Source organism: Stigmatopora argus, chromosome 16 (assembly GCF_051989625.1).
Source record: "Stigmatopora argus isolate UIUO_Sarg chromosome 16, RoL_Sarg_1.0, whole genome shotgun sequence".
NCBI classification, from domain to species: domain Eukaryota; kingdom Metazoa; phylum Chordata; class Actinopteri; order Syngnathiformes; family Syngnathidae; genus Stigmatopora; species Stigmatopora argus.
This window is the reverse complement of record NC_135402.1, coordinates 2,467,513-2,486,939: the sequence shown is the minus strand read 5'-3', so window position 1 is coordinate 2,486,939 and position 19,427 is coordinate 2,467,513. Positions and strand designations below refer to the sequence as shown.

At 39.1% G+C, this 19,427-nt stretch overlaps 1 protein-coding gene across 6 annotated transcripts in view; it reads left to right on the top strand.

Annotated features, from left to right (window-relative positions):
- The window catches only part of rxraa (retinoid X receptor, alpha a), a 112,216-nt gene that overhangs the window by 90,688 nt on the left and 2,101 nt on the right, over window positions 1–19,427 (top strand). For 5 of the 6 annotated variants that reach the window (XM_077623155.1, XM_077623158.1, XM_077623157.1 and 2 more), the window contains 6 exons: window positions 492–642; window positions 1,916–2,095; window positions 5,557–5,741; window positions 13,512–13,641; window positions 16,012–16,144; window positions 17,268–17,359. In XM_077623155.1, coding sequence (XP_077479281.1) covers window positions 492–642; window positions 1,916–2,095; window positions 5,557–5,741; window positions 13,512–13,641; window positions 16,012–16,144; window positions 17,268–17,359 — 871 coding nt within the window. The remainder of the gene's footprint in view (window positions 1–491; window positions 643–1,915; window positions 2,096–5,556; window positions 5,742–13,511; window positions 13,642–16,011; window positions 16,145–17,267; window positions 17,360–19,427) is intronic. The other variant, XM_077623156.1, reaches the window with a different exon arrangement.

Here is a 19,427-nt window from a genome sequence, read left to right as displayed (position 1 = left end):
ATTTGTGTTTTTAAAAAGAATGTCTATGCTCCCTTTAACACTCTTTTTTTTAAAAAATAAAAACATATAGCCAGCTAGAATAATTAGTTTTTTTTTAATTGAACTTTCAGGGAGCACCAGCATTCCAATTTAAAGTTTTATTCAGGTTTTTAAATGTACTGCCCCCAATAACTGATTTGTATGTTCTCACTGACTTTGTGTCTCATATATTTAAAATAACAGCGTATAGCGCTTTTTCAGATGACGTCCAATAGAGTTCCAGTTACGGAAGAGTTATGAGATAAGATGGTTGATTTGTGGTCAAGCAGGCTAATATAATCTTCTCATTTCCATTCGAAAAATGAAAAAAGATTTAAAGTCTAAGCCACTTCTTTATTCTCAATGTGGCTTAACTATGCAAGAGACTTGTTAATGAGAATTGCGCATTGATGTGCATATTGTGTTCAGCGGGACTGCTTTGTGACTTGTTGCCGCGTGTATTGATGTTCCAGCTGAACTCGCCCATGAACTCGGTCAGCAGCAGCGAGGACATTAAGCCCCCGCTGGGCCTCAACGGCGTGATGAAAGTACCCGCTCAGCCCTCGGGCACGGCGCTGTCGCTTACCAAACACATCTGTGCCATCTGCGGGGATCGTTCCTCAGGTGAGTCGCTGTGAAAAATCCAGATCATTATGTACATGTAGATAAACACTCAAGCCTGATTTAAATTATTATTTTTTTAAGTCCCCAAATTACAAATTTCTACACTGTTGAAAACAGCATATATGTCAACGTATATGTTTTCCCCATATTTTATAGGTTTTTTTGATCATTTCAAATTGTGTAACAACTTTTGTATGGGGAAAAAGTATGTTTTTTTGTAAAATTGATCTTGTTTTACCCATTTCGGCTTTAATCCAGATCGTCGCGGTAGCAGACGAAAACGCCATCATGGACTGCTAACATGCTTTAATAATGATACACGCATTCCCCTATCACATGTCTGCCTTTTTACTATATAAATATAGCGTGTCAGCAAGCAATGTACCCAGACAGTCAAGCTGTCAGCGTCATACAGCGACATCTACAGAATCTTGAATTTAGTGCATACTGATTGGGCACCCCATCCACCTTGGAGAAAATGTTTTATTTAAAATTTAAGTGTGAGTAAATATGTGCATGTTTCTTTTATCGCTTAATAAGGGGAATTGCAATCATTAATAAGGGGAGCAATTAGCCGAGTTTGACAGGTATGATGTTAACTATTAAAATACTTCCAAAAACAAGCAGTTTTTTTTAAATAAACAATTGAACCCTTAAAACCAATTTATGTTTCATTTAACTGTTGATCAAATTAAAATGAAGAGTATAGATGTATATTAAATTTCCTGATTTTTCCCTCTTTTAAATCAATAATTGTAATTTTTTAATCAATTTTTTTCTGTGTTTTTAGTTCAAAAATTATTTTGTAAAATCTAAAAATATATTTTAAAAAGCTAAAATAAACATTGTTTTAGATCTATTAAAAATGGAATATTCCATAATCCAGTTATTTTAATTCATTTATAAAAAAAATGAAATGGAGTTGACGTTAACGCGGCCCGCGAACCAACCCGAGTCTGACACCCTTGAACTAGAAGAAGACAAACACAATTACACCGATCTGAAGATTGCTTTTCCTCAAACTACCATAAATGGCGAAGACGGTACGTTTCGACTAGCGAGGACGCCAAATTGTCCCTCGTCATAGCGCGCCATCAAAATCCATGGGGGCTACTTGACCTGTATATTTTTATCCCCAACACCACTTCCTGCTAATACACTTTACGTGATGGCGGTGGTTCCATTTCCGCTTCATTTTGGTGTCGTTTGATTTGTTATCGTGTCTGATTAAAAAATCCAAAGTGAGGTTAAAGCCCACCTGTTTGTTCCTCAGGTAAACACTATGGCGTGTACAGCTGCGAGGGCTGCAAAGGTTTCTTCAAAAGGACGGTGCGGAAAGACCTGACGTACACTTGCCGCGACAACAAGGACTGCGTCATCGACAAACGGCAGAGGAACCGCTGCCAGTACTGCCGCTACCAAAAGTGTTTAGCCATGGGCATGAAGAGAGAAGGTACAGCACATACCGTTGAGGATACACACATTTATATATTACTTATCTTAAATTATTGAGCGTTTCATTCATTTCAAAGAGCCGCCATGTTTCTTTGGGTCGCTATTGAACCTGAATTGTATAGAAATGAAATACTGAGAAGGTTAGGTTAGGTTAGAACTTTATTTCATCCCGTATTCGGGAAATTTCTTGGTTGCAGTAGCAAAACAGACACAAGACACAGAAGACATTGTAGACCTAGGTAAAAAAAACTGGAGCCACAAGGTGTGGACCTTCTGCAGACTGAGACTGAGGTTACCTGGTTTTCTGACTTGCGACCTTAAGATGACGACATTTTTATTTAAAGGAACACGGAAACGGTTAGAAATGAATACATTTCATGATAAATTCTAGTTTATTTGTGTGATTTAAAAGCTAATCTGGGGTCGTTTTTTTGTTCCTCTCAAAGTAATTGACATAAAACAGTGGCAAAGATGCTATTCACTTTATGTATTTATAAATCTAAATTGTTTTAATGCAATGTTTGCATTTATTTGGCAATTGAAATCCACAAATTGCTGTGGTTATAGCGGAAATGTTTACCTTTGGAGCAATTAATTTAAAAAAATGCATTTTCATTAGTTAACATGTTTAACATAAAGTCCGTATTGAACCGTATAGAACAGGGGTGTCGGACTCAGTTTGGTTCGCGGGAAAAATTCATGCCAACTAGATCTCGTGTGGGCCGGACCATTTTAGATATAATATTTAGATTTTTTTAAATAAATGGATTAAAAGAACTGGATTAAAAGCCCTGAATATTCAGTTTTTAATAGATCTAAAACAATGTTCATTTTAGCTTTTTTTATATATTTTTAGATTTTACAAAATGATTTTTGTACTAAAAACACAGAAAAAATGGATTAAAAAATGACAATTATTGATGTAAAAGGGGGAAAATCAGGAAATTTAATATACATCTATACTCTTCATTTTAATTTGATCCTAAAACAGAAAGTCGGCACTCATCATTTACTTTCCCGGGCCACACAAAATGATGCGGCAGGCCAGATTTGCCCCCCGGGCCGCCACTTTGACACGTGTTATAGAGGGCATCATATGGAAGTTGTCTTTTTTTTTCTTGAAAAATGATAAAAGTGGTAGCCGTTATCCTATTTTCCGCAATAAGTTAAACAACGCTAGGCTTGTAAAACATTGTGTTTCAAGCAATACTTGAGGGAAAATATTGATTTCTGCTTTTGCAAGCCCAGGAATCCCAGCCAGCAAGCCAGCTTCTCTGGATATGAAAACTCTGTATAGGGTTTATGAGAATAGGCTGTCCTGGGGGACAAATATTATGTTGATTGGAGATATGAAAACAGAAAAAAAGGCGGGCCCATAACTTCTTGCATCGCATCTCCTGGCCCTCTGCAGTCGTCGCCCTGCTGATTTGTACAACCTTACCAATTGTTTATTCCATATGACACTTTGCCACGTAATATTTTCTTCGATCCGTGCGAAAGGGAGTTGTTCAAAACCCCTAAAAAAAATTCCATTGCCATTTTTCACAAACACGAAGCAGCCCAGACAGGAATTCCAAACACGAACCTGGAAAACAGATCACCTGTTATTGAAGATTGCAGGGAACATAAAAACCAAGGAGACTTGGGGTTGGGGGTTGCTCAAAGACACCATGGTGTGAATATTTACACCTCGCTAAAGTGTTAAAAAGTATTAGCGCCCTCGGCTGGGCTTCTTAGCACGTTGAAAAGCGCCAATCGTGGCCTGTTACCAAATCCAGACTTAAGCAGGGTGACCCACACAATGATTCAAGACGTTGAAGGGTGCTAACGGAAAACATACGAGCACGTACCTGAAAGTGTGACTTCCATGTTGATACAAACCCACTTTTTCCCCCTGACCTTTATTTGGCCTTCCTTCCAAACCAGTTAAGGACTTTTTCAAGGATCGGATCATTGAACTGTCGCCCGCCCGCCCGCCCTGGTCGCACAACCCCGAGGCTTGTAGTTCCAGAACAAGGCCACGGTTACCCAAAAGGCTAAGCCAATCCCCGGAAAAGGGGAACGGGATTATGTCAATTTATATTCTTGCAGTCGCGAGAGAGCGGGAGGGAGAGAGAGAGAATAAAGTTAACATGATTTGAGTCCTCTTCACCTCTCCCTGACTCCAACGCAAGTATTTTACCCTTGGGCTGACCTCCACCGGCAGACGGCAGATCCTCTAAAGTGGGGCCCCTTTCCCTGGCTTCCTCCAAAAAAAAAAACCCGACCCTAGCACCCCTTCATCTCCACCACAGAAATGTAGCAAAACAAATAGTTGTCCAAATTCAACGTGTTAGCTCACTTTTTTTTCCAGGTGCATGCGCAGAAATGCCCGTCGACTGCAGATTGCCAAAAAGTCTCGATGATGCAACGGGATTTTCGACTTCAAGCCATGCGGAATGAATTTCAAAATAGCTACACGTGTTTTTAATGTGGGACTCGGATTTAATTATACTCTCCAAAATAAGAGAAACATATTCACGCACACTTATGCGTCTTTTCCTCGCTTCACCGAAGGATCGAGGCGCGGTTTCGCTCGCCTCGGCCACAACGAGTCTCGGTGTCTGCTGAACACGCAAACCATTTCCTGCGTCGCCCTCGCCAAGCCAATCAGATGGCAGAACCGCTACGTTCCGCTATAAACATTTTGCGTGTGTGACTTGTAAAAAAAAAAAACCTTAAGCGCTCTACTGTGCACATATTGTAGATAAAAGTATTGTACGGTTTTGAAACAATCTGTTTTTCCATTTGAGGACCTTAACATATCCTAATGACTCATCATAGTACTGGAAACCACATTCCCAGACCACCACCCTATTAAGAATGGATACCTGTTTAACTCAATTATCAATACAACAACGCTGCAAAAATTAATATACGTATTAATCGGTATACACAGAATGACTTTGAACCAAAACTGATCTATAACCCAGAAGAAGACTTAATTTATAGGACTTATTTTGACTTGGCAATGTCTTGACTACTGGAAACCACATTCCCAGACCACGACCCTATTAAGACTTGATACCTGTTTAACTCAATTATCAATACAACAACGCTGCAAAAATAAATATATGTATTAATACTTCACCTCGGTATACACACAATGACTTTGAACCAAAATTCGATCTATAACCCAGAAAAAAAAGTTTATTTTGACTTGGCAATGTCTTGAGTACCGGAAACCACATTCCCAGACCCTGACCCTATTAAGACTTGATACCTCTCTGACTCAATTATCCAGACAAAAACGCTGTAAAAATAAATATGTCTTAATAATTCACCTCGGTATACACAGTAGGACCAAAATTGATCCATAACGCCCCCCCAAAAAAAGGGAATTTGGTTATTTGTATTTTTAACTTTGCAATGTATTGATGTTTATATCAAATGATAAACAGCAGTAGTGACCGGAACCAGTTTTATTACATGCAGCCGTTCAGGAGGAACGCCAGCGAGCCAAGGAAAAGAGCGAAAACGAAGTGGAGTCCACCAGCTGCGCTAACGAAGACATGCCCGTGGAGAAGATTCTGGAAGCCGAGCAGGCCGTGGAACCCAAAACGGAAACCTACATCGAGACCAACCTTGGCGTTCCATCCAATTCGGTAAGTTGGCTTTTGTTAACATTTTTGATTGGGCCGTAGTGTTCACTAAGCCATACTACTACTACCGTTTCCATTCTTATGTCGTGGCTTTTACGCTGGTATTTTCAGATTTTTTTACTGGATCCTGATTTCAGAGTCAGTTTAGGGACCAGCGTTCATACTTTTCTGTTTATTTTTGCTGTTTTTAAGATGGGTGCCTTGGCTAAATAATGGTTGAGAAACTATTAAATAATTGCAACGAATATTTTCAAATTCATATTCATGGGAAAAATATTTTATTCTATTTTACTAGGTTAGGTGCTATAATTATTCAGATTCTTTAAAAAAAAAAAAATTGAGAGCGGCCATTGTTTCAGAACAAAATATGTGGCTTGTCAGTTATAATCAATATGTTTTTCTTGAAATGTTTTGGAGCGTTCTCGAGTTGTGTCGACAGGTCTTGGCTTCAAATGTTTCTCCTGCATCTTGTCATGGTTTAAGGAAGAATGTTTTGATATTAGAAATATGGAATCACACAGTAAATCAGCAGCAGCTTTGATTGTTTTTGTGATATGAGGAATTCCATGACCGTGCGAACATCTGCGTTAACGTCCGTCGAAGATGCGTCTCTTGGCGCGAACGCATCCTATTGACGGTCCCTTTGACGAAGACCGTTCGCGATCGGTAACGTTCTCCCCGCTCACCTTGTACAAGCGCCCCTCGTCGCCCCCCCCTCGGCAACAGCTGGCCACCAGGGCCCGTCTTTAACAACGGCGGAGGCGAAAAAGTGATGAATAATGCAACGCGCAAACTGTTCTTGAAAGCATCCCCACGTAGTCGCTGCTTTCTCAGGAATTCTGTTGGAGCATGAGAAACATGGGAGCCGTGCGGCGACCAGATTGAAGGAGGGTGGGAAGGTGAGGCCGGAGAAGGGGTAGGGGGGCTTTCTTTTGGGATTGGAAATGTCCCGTGATGTGAAAGTGGAGAGGGGGGAGGCTGCCAAGTGAGGCCAAGTGAGTAAATGGAGCTATTTTAAGAGGCAAGATGGACATTGCGGGCTGACGTTCGGGTGTCTGTTAAGACGTTGACGTGCTCATTTGTGACTTTGTTGAGGTCTTTTTCCGTCCAAAATTTGGAAATTGTGAAGGAGTGAAGGAGTATTTGCATATTTTGGATTGATCACTATGCAGAAATACCGAAATTTTAACAATATCGTACCTGTACGTGACAGCAAACAAAGTTCTAAGAGATTCGAGACATTGACAATTTAGTGTGAATTTTCACTGTGATGAATAATTAAGGAGAACAACATATATTCAATTGAAGTGTTGGGTGAACTTACTTGAACGCATATTCAGGTTTTTGTTCAATCAATAATGTAGAGAAGACTTTTTGAGCTGTAGCATTTTCCAAATCCAGACTGTTGCAATCAGAAAGTTTCCGAGAAAAACATTTTTGACCTCTAAACTCTCTCTCTAAACCTCTCTTTTACCAATTTTGTCATACGCAGTTTCTGGGTATGATGACAATTAGGCTTTTGTCTGGTCAATGATGATGACAAAGCCTATATCCAATTATTATTATTAAAGTCTCAAAACCTCTTTCAGCCGAGAAAATCGTGCTATTTTCCGAAGCGTTTATCAAAGAGAAATATTAGAAAATGTAAAAACTCAGGGACGTTGACATTTTAAGATTCCAGCCTACTTTATTACAGCCCGATTATCTCCGCTCAGTCACATAACAAATGTGAGGACATCGCAAAAACCGCTTTGAGTCTGTGCCGTCCTTGAAAATAGATGGTTAGATACTAATCTTGGGGGAAACCATTTTGCAAAACAGTCCACTTCACCAACGGGATGTTAGCAGAATACTAACCGCCTTCCAGGAGGTCTTCGACCGCCAGGACGAAGAGCTAGGACCAAAGTCTAGTCGCATTCCCTTGCCTCGGAAGTCTCTTTTGCCCCCCGCAAGGTCCCCATTGAGAAGCACTGCCCCGTGCCGTAATTAATCATCGGGCCCGCGCTAGCGTGAATGGCCCACCGCCGCCGTCTAATGGCCGGGGTCTGGCCAAGCTGAATAACGTCTAGTTATCTCATGCTGACCTAGAACACAAGTTAAACATGCGTTAGTAATGTGCCTCCAGTCGGGTAAGGAGAAACCCGACTTGGAGACAACCGGGTTGGTTTTCCTTTTCCTGACTTCATCCTGCAGGTGTTTTTATTTATTTCTTACTTTTTGGGGGTGGATGTTGTCAATTGGCGGGCCGGTGGATGACTGGTTAGTGCGTCTTCGGTCAAGGGTTTGATTCCAGGGCGGTCCTCACTGCACATGTGTCAAAGTGGCGGCCCGGGGGACAAATCTGGCCCACCGCATCATTTTGTGTGGCCCGGGAAAGTCAATCATGAGTGGCGACTTTCTGTTTTAGGATCAAATTAAAATGAAGAGTATAGATGTATATTACATTTCCTGATTTTCCCCCTTTTAAATCAATAATTGTATTTTTTTAAATCTTTTTTTCTGTGTTTTTAGTTCAAAAATCATTTTGTAAAATCTAAAAATATATTTAAAAAAAGCTAAAATAAACATTGTTTTAGATCTATAAAAAACGGAATATTCAGGGCTTTTAATCCAGTTCTTTTAATCCATTTATAAAAAAAAATATCTAAATATTATATCAAAAATGGTCCGGCCCACGTGAAATCAAGTTGACGTTAAAGCGGCCCGCGAACCAACCCGAGTCTGACACCCCTGGTGTATAGTTTGCATGTTCTCATCGGGTTTTCTCCGGGTACTCTGGTGTTGGTGTCCTCCTACATCCCAAAAACATGCATGCTAATCTAATGGAACATTCTAAATTGCCCCAAACTATGTGATTGGTTGTTTGACCCCTTGTGTCATGCGATTGGCTGTCAGGGTGTCCCCTACCTGGTGCCCGTAGTTAGCCGGGGTAGGCTCCAGCACCCCTCGTGACCCTTGTCAGCATAAGCGGTTCAGAAAATGAATGAATATTCTCAAATGTTTTTTGTACATATATACACTCGGCATGTTGTTATTGATATGATAATTAAGGCGATGATTCATCCCCAGCCGACGTATGAAAAAAAAGTGGGACACTTGAGTCATTCATTTCCACGCTGACGTGTGAGCATCCAATTTTCTCCCCGTTGCCACGCTCTCATTGGCTGGTTTCAGCAGAATAATGAAAAATTGAAAGCACAATCTTTCTCCTCAAGCGATCAAATTTTTATCGGAGATATGAGTGTCCGCCATATTCTTTCTTAATAAAGTTGCTAGTTATTGTTGCATTGAACGGTTTTCTCATAACCGTATTTTCCGGACTATAAACTGGTCTTTTTATTTTGTAGTTTGAATGGGCCTGCGACTTATGTTTTTTTTTTTTTCTTTGCCATTGACAGACTTTTAAGCTATAATTATCAAAAAAATATAGTTCTGTTCACAAATGCCTATTTAGTCAATTGTTCTCGGTTTCTGATCAAATTAAAAATGGTCCTCGCCAAAACGCGACTTATACTCCAGTGCGACTATATATATATGCATGTGTATATATATATATATGTATATATATATATATGTATGTATGTACATATGTATATGTATATATGTGTATATATATGTACATATATATATATGTGTATATATATGTATATGTGTATATATATGTGTATATATATATACATACATATATACATGTGTATATATATGTATATATACATACATATATACATATGTATATATGTGTATATATGTGTATATATATGTATATATGTGTATATATATATATACATATATAGTTATATATACATATATATAGTTTTTCTTCTTCATTGTGGATTCTTTGGCTGGTGCGACTTGTAGTCCGAACATAACGGTAATTAAAACTTAATAAATTGTAGCCGAACTGAGACTTCTTGTAGGTTTTCCTCTCCCGGACCAGATTATATCGTAGTCACTGCTTAGAGATTTGAACTGCAAGTACAGTAACGCAATGCCTGAGGATTTCTCTGCAAAAAAAACCCCCAAAACTCCTCCGTCATCTCCACAAATGGAGAAACCGGGTCAGTGTAAACACGACTAAGATAAGTCATGCAACATTCACGAGGCCCGTCGCGTTTAACGAGAACTCCCAGACTTGCACGTTGAGGCGAAGTTCAACTGCCGTCGCACTTTGGCGAGCCCTCGTTTGCCTTTTGGTTTCGATGGCGTGTTCACTACGAACCATCTCGTTTGTTGACGTTTCGCGAAGAGGAAGAACGACTCGCCATCTCCGTGGTGCCCAACGCCATCTCCCGAGGAGATCGCACGCTGCAATATTCATGAGTTGCCGGCGTTCGCGCTCTCGCCGCCGCTTTCATTTTCTTTGTGTCTGCTCGAACTTTTTTTGTGTTCTTGTTTTTCGCTGCGTCTTTATGATACTCACACTGAAGGAAGGGGAAAATGGAGTCTGGGTCTGCTGGTTAGCACAAAAAATGGAGGTGATTGGCGGGGTTCTTTCTCCTTCATCCTGAACTAATCTCCTCTTGAGAGTCGCAGTTGATAGTTTGGATCCTCCAAGCTTTGAGAATCGATCAACAGGCTTTGGAGAAGGAAAGTGGGGAGGTTCTGCCCCATTATTTTCAAACGTGAGTTCACATGGGGATACTTGGAATGGAAGCATATCTATCTAGCTCATTTGAATTCCGGACAAAAGCTCGCTCGGGCTTTGTTTACAGATTCATATGAAGTGTTTGTATTCCTGGAATGGCAGCAGATTATTCATTAGGGATTGGCACGGGAGTTTAGGACTGGCAAGACTGGGTTTTTGGGGGGATTTACATTTTAGTGGTGGGTTGGGAATGATGCCTTACCGGCTCGGGAAATTTTAATAGGCTCGGAAAATATGGTTTAAGGCGATTTGGAAGTGTGTCAGGTCATCGAATAGCACGTTGATTCTTTAAATTGAGCGCAATCACGAAAAACATGGTTGTTTTGGTAGCTACCGTATTTTTTGGAGCCAGAAAGAACATTTTTGGGGAGGCCAGTTTTTTTATTTGAGCTGTAACTAAACATACTTTCAAGTAAAAAAAAGTTAAATGGGAATAACATGCTAAATAGGCATCTGTTAATATTTTTGGGAGATATGTAGCCTGGAAAACAATATATCAGTTTGTGGTCAGAGAGAAGGAACAATAAATAAATAAATTGCAGTATTACACGCAGAAATAAAAGTGCTGTTTATAATCCGAAAAATATGGTAAGTATTTTAGATTTTTTTCTATTGTGTATGGCAATCATTTCAAAAACAGCAAATAATAAAGTACTGTTCTGTTATTTCTTTCCACGTGAAAATCAAATTAAAAGTAGCACGAGTGTTGCGGTTTTATTTTGGATTGGATTGGATTGGATAACTTTATTCATCCCGTATTCGGGAAATTTCGTTGTCATAGTAGCAAGAGGGTGAGAATACAGACACAGCAAAAGCCATTTTAGACATAAATAGATAGGTAATAAGTAAGTTAATAAATAAATACATGAATAAATATATAAATAAATAAGCGTGTTGCTGAAATACATATATATACATATACACAAGTGTACATACACATATGTACACATACATACACACATCTATAAGCACATATATACATACATACACATAGATGTATATGCTTGCATACGGTAGGTCTTTTTGCTTTATTATTATATACATTATGGTTTTCAGTCTCCGTATTTGTCCTGTGACTTACTGACGACAACTTTAGGGTGTTGCCCTCCTTTCACACTGAGATACAAAATGGACGGATACAATTTTTCTAATATTATCCTTTTTTACAGTACCTTAATGTCAGAATGGATTTGAATACGTCCCAAAAATGGCTCCCAGAAGGCCAAGACCCTCATTTTTATCCCCTTTCAATTAAAAAATACTGATATAATATATTAGGACATTCAATCTTTCATTTATACAACGAAACGGAAACAAAATATAAAAGAGCATTATTGCATAACTTGAATTAGAATGTCAATTTGATGACATTTCCCGAGTTGCATTGAATCATTTTTAGCTTTTAAGCTTTCAAAAAATAATAGCTGCGTTCACCTGTGAGCTCTTTTCTCCCAGATTTTTATGTTCATCTGTCCTCAGACTTGAGTGGCTCTTATGAAATTAAATCAATAGATGACTTTACCAGCTTGATTCATTTATTCCGCATAGAAAGTCGCCAATGTTCCTATTTTGCGAACAAATGTACAAGACGGCGTGACCTTTTCAACGTCCCACTTTCAAGAATTGCCAGGTTTTATCTTCTCTATACATACTGGGGAATAAGTGTGGTGCTAACAATTAGGCAAATGACCTATTAAAAAACATAGGAGCGATTGAGGGCATAACCAATTTGGGTATGAAGTGGCATGAAAGCTTCTCCGCTTTATGTTGAAATGTCAGCCGGGGGGATTTTTGTGCTCCACTGGCTGTCCAAACAGCTGTTTTGTGTCTACTCAAAGAGTCGAAAAAAGATGTGTGCTTTGCTAAAAGTCTTTTTCTATTGTGCTCATATCAGAGTTTTGCACATTAGATGATATATATGAGTACAGTATATTTTCTCTTTCTGTAATGGTTCATGCAACAGTATTTAAAGCTCTTTTGTTATTGTTTTCCTATTTCCACATGTTTTAGGCTTCAGTGTTATTTATTTTTATTAGCATTTTGATAGAATGTTATGCTTAATGGAATTCAAATGTAGAAAAACTACAAGTTCAGTGAGCCAAATTTCATTTTGAAGACTAATTACTTGCGAATGCCAATTTTTTAAATTCACATTTTACATGCTCGATAACAATGCTTTTATCTTTGATGTGCCACATATACTTTTTAATTTTAAAGGACCCTTAACTGTCTAAAATACCATCTTAACTGTGTTATTGGATAACTTTATTCATCCTGTATTCGGTAAATTTCATTGTCACAGTAGCAAGAGGGTGAGAATGAAAGTAAGTTCATAAATAAATGTATACATGAATAAATATATAAATAAATAAGCGTGTTGCTGAAATATATATATATATACACATATACACAAACATACTTATACATATATATATATATATTTATACATACATACACATAGATGTACATGTATACCACATGTGTCAAAGTGGCGGCCCAGGGGCCAAATCTGGCCCGCCGCATCATTTTATGTGGCCCGGGAAAGTAAATCCCGAGGGCCGACTTTCTGTTTTAGGATCAAATTCAAATGAAGAGTATAGATGTATATTACATTTGCTGATTTCCCCCCTTTTAAATCAATAATTCTCATTTTTTAATCCATTTTTTTCTGTTTTTAGTTCAAAAATCATTTTGTAAAATCTAAAAATATATTAAAAAGCTAAAATAAACATTGTTTTAGATCTATAACAAACTGAATATTCAGGGCTTTTAATCCAGTTCTTTTAATCCATTTATAAAAAAAAATCAAAATTTTATATCTAAAATGGTCCGGCCCACATGAAATCGAGTTGACGTTAACGCGGCGCGCTAACCAACCCGAGTCTGACACCCTTGATGTATACATAATTATTAGCGATAATCAAGTATAATGAGAAAAAGACAACTGATGTTTAATCCTTCAAACATTTTTTCCCACCTTTTGAAGAATATACTTCCCGAAATGTTGTCTTACATTCCAGATTATTTTTGAAAATATGTTACACCGCCTCATTCCATAATGATGAACCCCTTTTCTCCCAAATATCAACGACCCTAATGTGTGTCCTTGTGTCTTTCCTTCTTTAAAGCCCAATGACCCGGTGACAAATATCTGTCAAGCTGCAGACAAACAGCTGTTTACGTTGGTGGAGTGGGCCAAAAGGATCCCCCATTTCTCGGAGTTGCCGTTGGACGACCAAGTCATCCTTCTTCGAGCAGGTCTGGAAAAAAAATCTATGTTATGCTAATGATACACTGAATTTTTAGCACGTTTTGAGAGAACACGCTAAATTTCCCACTGGTGTTTGTGTATAAATGTCCTAACAATTCCGGCTGTACCCCAAACTAGGCTCTAGCACCCCTGGCAGGATACGTGTTACAGAGGCTGATGAATAGAGAGATAGATAGATTTTTTTGTGTGTGTGTGTGTGTGTATGGTATAGACTTGATTTGTAAGTGTGCGTTCAATCGCAAAAAGCAACTCTCTCATTCATTTAGCCAAATAAAAGCCCTGTTTTAAGGGAAGTGTGCAGTTCAGCTCATCAGTTGTAATTACATCCCATTTCAAAGGCTTACTGTGGTAGGGAATACTTAACTGGCTCCCGCCAACCACAACCCTCAAAACATCAAAGACACGGCGACTGTCCCAAACGTTTTTTGGGATACACGTCCAAATTCCACACATATACAATCTGGTAGAAATTCTTTTAAGGACCAAGTCTAAATTTGTTGCAGTTCAGACTTGGGTTGGTTTGCGGGCCGCTTTAACGTCAACTTGATTTCACGTGGGCCGGACCATTTTAGATATAATATTTAGATTTTTTTAAATACATTTATTAAATTAACTGTATTAAAGGCCCTGAATATTCATTTTTTATAGATCGAAAACGATGTTTATTTTAGCTTTTTATATATATATTTTTTAGATTTTACAAAATGATTTTTGAACTAAAAACACAGAAAAAATGGATTAAAAAATGACAATTATTGATTTAAAAGGGGGAAAATCAGGAAATTTGATATACATCAATACTCTTCATTTTAATTTGATCCTAAAACAGAAAGTCGGCACTCGTCATTTACTTTCCCGGGCCACACAAAATGATGCGGCGGGCCAGATTTGGCCCCCGGGCCGCCACTTGGAAACATGTGGTGTACATCAATGTTCAAACTTTTTTGCCCCAAGATCAACTTTTCAGTGAGTGAACGTCATGCGATCTACCTTTTTTTTTTCTAGACTCACAAAAGCTCAGCAGTTATGTATTTTGATATAATTCACAATAAACTCTATTGCCAGGTTTATCAACATATAGAGTAACGGGGATGAAAAGCCACTCCAGATTCATGCACTAGCTTACTACAGATATGATTCATAATAACACTGCTAGGGGAATCAACAGATTGAATAAAATCTTATTGCCGTGCGATCTAGTGTTTTGGAGTTAAGAACTCCATACAGTACTGTATATAATAATGTCACATTTTATTGCAGATCATAACCACTATATAGCGACTTGTTACTTTGTGAGCTCAGGTGGTGAACTAGAACATGTTTTTGCATTGTAATATCCTAATTTTAGGTGTTTTTCCCCAGAGGGTGGCAACAAATTCATTTATATTTAGTTATTTAATACAAGAAAATTTGATTTGCAATACGAGTTAATTAACATAAGAGCTCGCTCCTGGAACGCATTAAGCTCATATCGCAAGGTATCACCGTAGCGATCACGTGGACGTGTCACTTCCACGATAAGAGCCAATTCATTTCGTCTTCCCGATATTCGCGCAGACGACGCTCCGTCGTGCGGGTTGTCCGTCCCCCAACATCACGCGGAGTGGGGTCTTTGTGGGCCTCTCAACACGAAGCCCCTGCTGGCTGCCTGTCGCTCCCAATTACACCGTTCTATTCTTAATCCACCTTGAGGAAAAGAAGCGCTATTACACGCCGCGGCAAGAGAAAGGCATCCTCCCATCAGCCTTTTTGCCACACACACACCCACACCGAAACATACACGCACACACACCCACACAAGTGATGGAAAGATTTCAGCCAAGCAGAGAGATGGAGACATTATTCCGGAGAGCTCCTCTCTCGGCTCTCGGCTCTCGGCTCTCAGGTTTTCTATAAATAACCGCTTTAGTTGTGCCGTATCGCAGATAAAAGCCAGCCCGCTCGTCTGGTAGCAAACTCAACTCTAGGGAGAAGAGGCGAGTGTTGCCAGGCAGAAGTGTTAAAGGAGCCCCGTCACTCAAAGACGGGCGTCTTGTGTCTTCCGTGCTCCGGGGGTCGAGCCCCCCGCTTTGGCACGTCAAGGCCGCCGTCTCCATCGCCTTGGCAGCCGCGCTTCATCTCTTTAACACGCCTGTCTGCTCGGAAAGTAGCGATCCGACGTCTTAGTCGTGACCCGATGCCGGCGCTTGAGAACCTTGAGCGCTTTTACCGCGCGGCTTAATTGAATCATTGTAGTCCGCGGCCCCCCCGAGCCCACCCTTTGTTGTCACTTTCGTTTAGGCTGGAAGAACTGTGAACTTTTGTACCGCCATTTGTTTGTTTTCTACGTTTAATTCACGGTTTCTTTTTTGCCGCAGGTTGGAACGAACTCCTCATCGCGTCGTTTTCGCACCGGTCGATAGCCGTTAAAGACGGCATCCTGTTGGCGACGGGGCTGCACGTCCATCGCAATAGCGCCCACAGTGCCGGAGTGGGGGCCATCTTTGACAGGTAGGTGGGGGATCGGTTTGGCTCGTAGGAATGGCGGCGTACGTCAGGTGTGGCGTTTGGCGTTAGCTTTTCCGTCGTTTTGAAGGTCTCGGTTGACGGACAAACACTTCCTGGTTCTAGTTTTGAGCAATTGCAAACACCGGGCTGTTATTAAATATGACATACCTGTCAACATCGTCCAATTGCTCCCCTTATTAATGATTGCAATTCCCCGTATTAAGCGATTAAAAAAAAAAGTACATTTTTTTTTAATTTACTCACATAGGGCACACTTAAAAGTCTAAAATTTTCTACAAAGTGTACAGAGTGCCCAATCAGTACGCACTAAATTCAAGATTCTGTAGTTCTAGCAGTGGCAGGCCGTCAGGGCCTTCAAGACCTTCTCTGCTGGCCTAAAAAATATCTGAATCATATATTATATTTTGTCCATCAATACTTATTAAATAATTCCAAATAGGCTGTTAGCTTCCTTTCATTGCTTTCCCCCCTGGTTGCACTACTTCAAGATGTGTGTTTTCATATTGAAGCATTTAACCAATCACATTTAAGCCATTATTTGTTGCCAAGGTCAGAAATCTGCCTCAAGGCCTTCACAATCAGTTCTGCAGGCTCTGCTGCATTAAACAAGCGTCGATAAGACTGTTGCTTTAACCAATCAGATTTCGAGTTGACAACACTACAATGCATTGTCGCAGGCGTAGGGATACGTCATTGCCTTGTTGCAGGCGTAGGGATACGTCATCGCTTTCACCAACTATGATTGGACAATTATTCAATTCGGACACAGAAAATGAGGACTTTGATGGATTTGTGGGTGATGATGACGTGAGTACATTGTAAAATGGCTAAATAAAGTACAACCCAACTCAGTTTTGCTTCCGTTGGCTTTTTAAAAACGTGTTTTTAGCGTGTGGGTGTAGCGTGTATGTTTAAGATGGTGTATGTTTTGCCATGCCTGGCTGCGTCTATAAAAACGGTGCGTCCTTTGTGTGTGTCAAATACAGAAATAGCACTAGTTACTCGGCTAAAATTATGATGCGCCGTATAGTCGTGAAAATACAATACTTTTTTAAAAAATCCTGTAACAAAGTTCTTATAATGTCCATTTTCTTGGTGTTTGCAGAGTGCTTACGGAACTGGTGTCGAAGATGCGGGACATGCAGATGGATAAGACGGAACTGGGGTGCCTTCGAGCTATAGTCCTTTTCAACCCAGGTAATTTTGAGTGAGCTTTTCAGTAGTTCTTTTTTGCAAAGTCTTCTCTTTTTTTTCCCTCCCGACTCCTACGAAACAGCACTGTCTTTTGATCCTGGTTTTCATACGCTGTAATTTTAGCCGCCACGATGCTCCAGTAGAGAATTAGAGCTCCAAAATGGCAGAGATGTGTCGGAAAGCTGTTGGGAAATGAAATGTAGCTTGGGCTTGTTGTCATTTTGAACCGCTGCCAAAAACATGAGAAGCGTTTTAAACCAACTGTTTACTCATCTCACATGAGGGAAACCAGGTGAAAAAAAATGCAGCTGGCTAAACAGTGTCTAAAACCGTTGACTATGTTCAATATAATAATTGTATTAAATTTGTTTTTCGCTTAGGAGCCTTCCCAACAACCTTGACATAATATTTGCAATTTGATTTTTTAATATCTGTCCTTCTTTCTTTTAGTTTTAATCCACTGCTTGACTTTTTAGATCAGGGGTGTCAAACTTGGTTCGCGGGCCGCATTAACGTCAACTCCATTTCATGTGGGCCGGACCATTTTACATCTAATACCTAGATTTTGTTTTATTTTTTAAAATTGGATTAAAAGGACTGGATCAAAAGCCCTAAATAGTCCGTTTTTATAGATCTAAAGCAATGTTTATTTGAGCTTTTTTTCTTAGAATTGGAAAATGTATTTTAATCGTGTTTTTCAAATGGAAACCAAATATTTTTTTTAAAGTGGAAAACGGAAAATATTTGTATATTTATTTTTAGATTTTACAAAATGCTTTTTGAACTAAAAACACAAAAGGAAAAAAATGGATTAAAAAATTGCAATGATTGATTTTAAAAAGGGGAAATCAGGAAATGTAAAGTACATCTATAATCATTTGAATTTGATCCTAAAACAGAAAGTCGGTACTCATGGTTTACTTTTTCGGGCCGCATAAAATGATGCGGTGGGCCAGATTTGGCCCCCGGGCCGGCACTTTGAGACCTGTGTTTTAGATCAACAAATGAAACCCAAATCAACTTTTTGTACTTGTTAAGTATTGTTGGTATTGCAATTGGATTCAAAAATCACTGAAACTTCCAACAGTTGAATATCTACATTTTAAAATGATAAAAAGTAGAAATGTATGTCTAAAATGTCATTTAATTCAACAAGTTAGATAGAAAGAAAACGCCAGGAAAAATTCACTTGGATCGGTGTTGTATCATCATTGCTCATTTTGGCCGTTTTAGTGTTTAAAACGATCTGATTTTTATCAAAAGTTTTTATTTTTATTGTTGTTGTTGACAAAAATTATTTGACAAAAATGATCGTGATCGTTTTATCGCCCAGCTCTACCATCATAGCAATACTTAGTTCATTTAAAATCAATGAGGAGGAAATAATGTGTACCATTTTTGTTCTGTTGGTATTTCAATTGTTTTCAAAAAGCACTGAAACTTCCAACAGTTGAATATCGACATTTTAAAATGATAGAAAAGTAGAAATATATGTCTAAAATATCATTTAATTCAACAAGCATACATTGTTTGAGAAGCATTAAAATAACAAGTCAGTTTTAAGACCTGAGCTACAAAATAGTACAAAACGACTCAATTCCAAACACCTTTAAATTCCTGTTTTAAATAAAAATGGCATTTATGGAAAAGGCCAAATTGAAGAATAGGTGACGATAACTTGTCATGTTTTGCAGCGTGTTACAAAAGAGCAACATGCTATCTTGCCAAAGTAGCCCATTAAAGAAATCCACAAACATGAGCCAGTGTGGCGTTCTCCATCCCAAATAAGGACAATGTGGATCAAACACACTGATCCTCTGTGTTCCACTTTTGTTCTGGACTCTGCCGGGCTTACTGGGCCCGCTTCACTCCTTTGCCCGAGTACTTGTTAATTAGAGTTCACCAGATTGTTCTGACAGGGAAAAAAAAACAAAAAAAAGCGAGCGCTCCATTCTCACTGTGTGTCATCTTGAGTTCAGCCATTAGGAGTAAATGGTTTTTTGTTTATCTCCAACGTTAATGGACCGCATCATCAATGAGGAGGACTAATTGCAGCGAATGCGAGGGACAC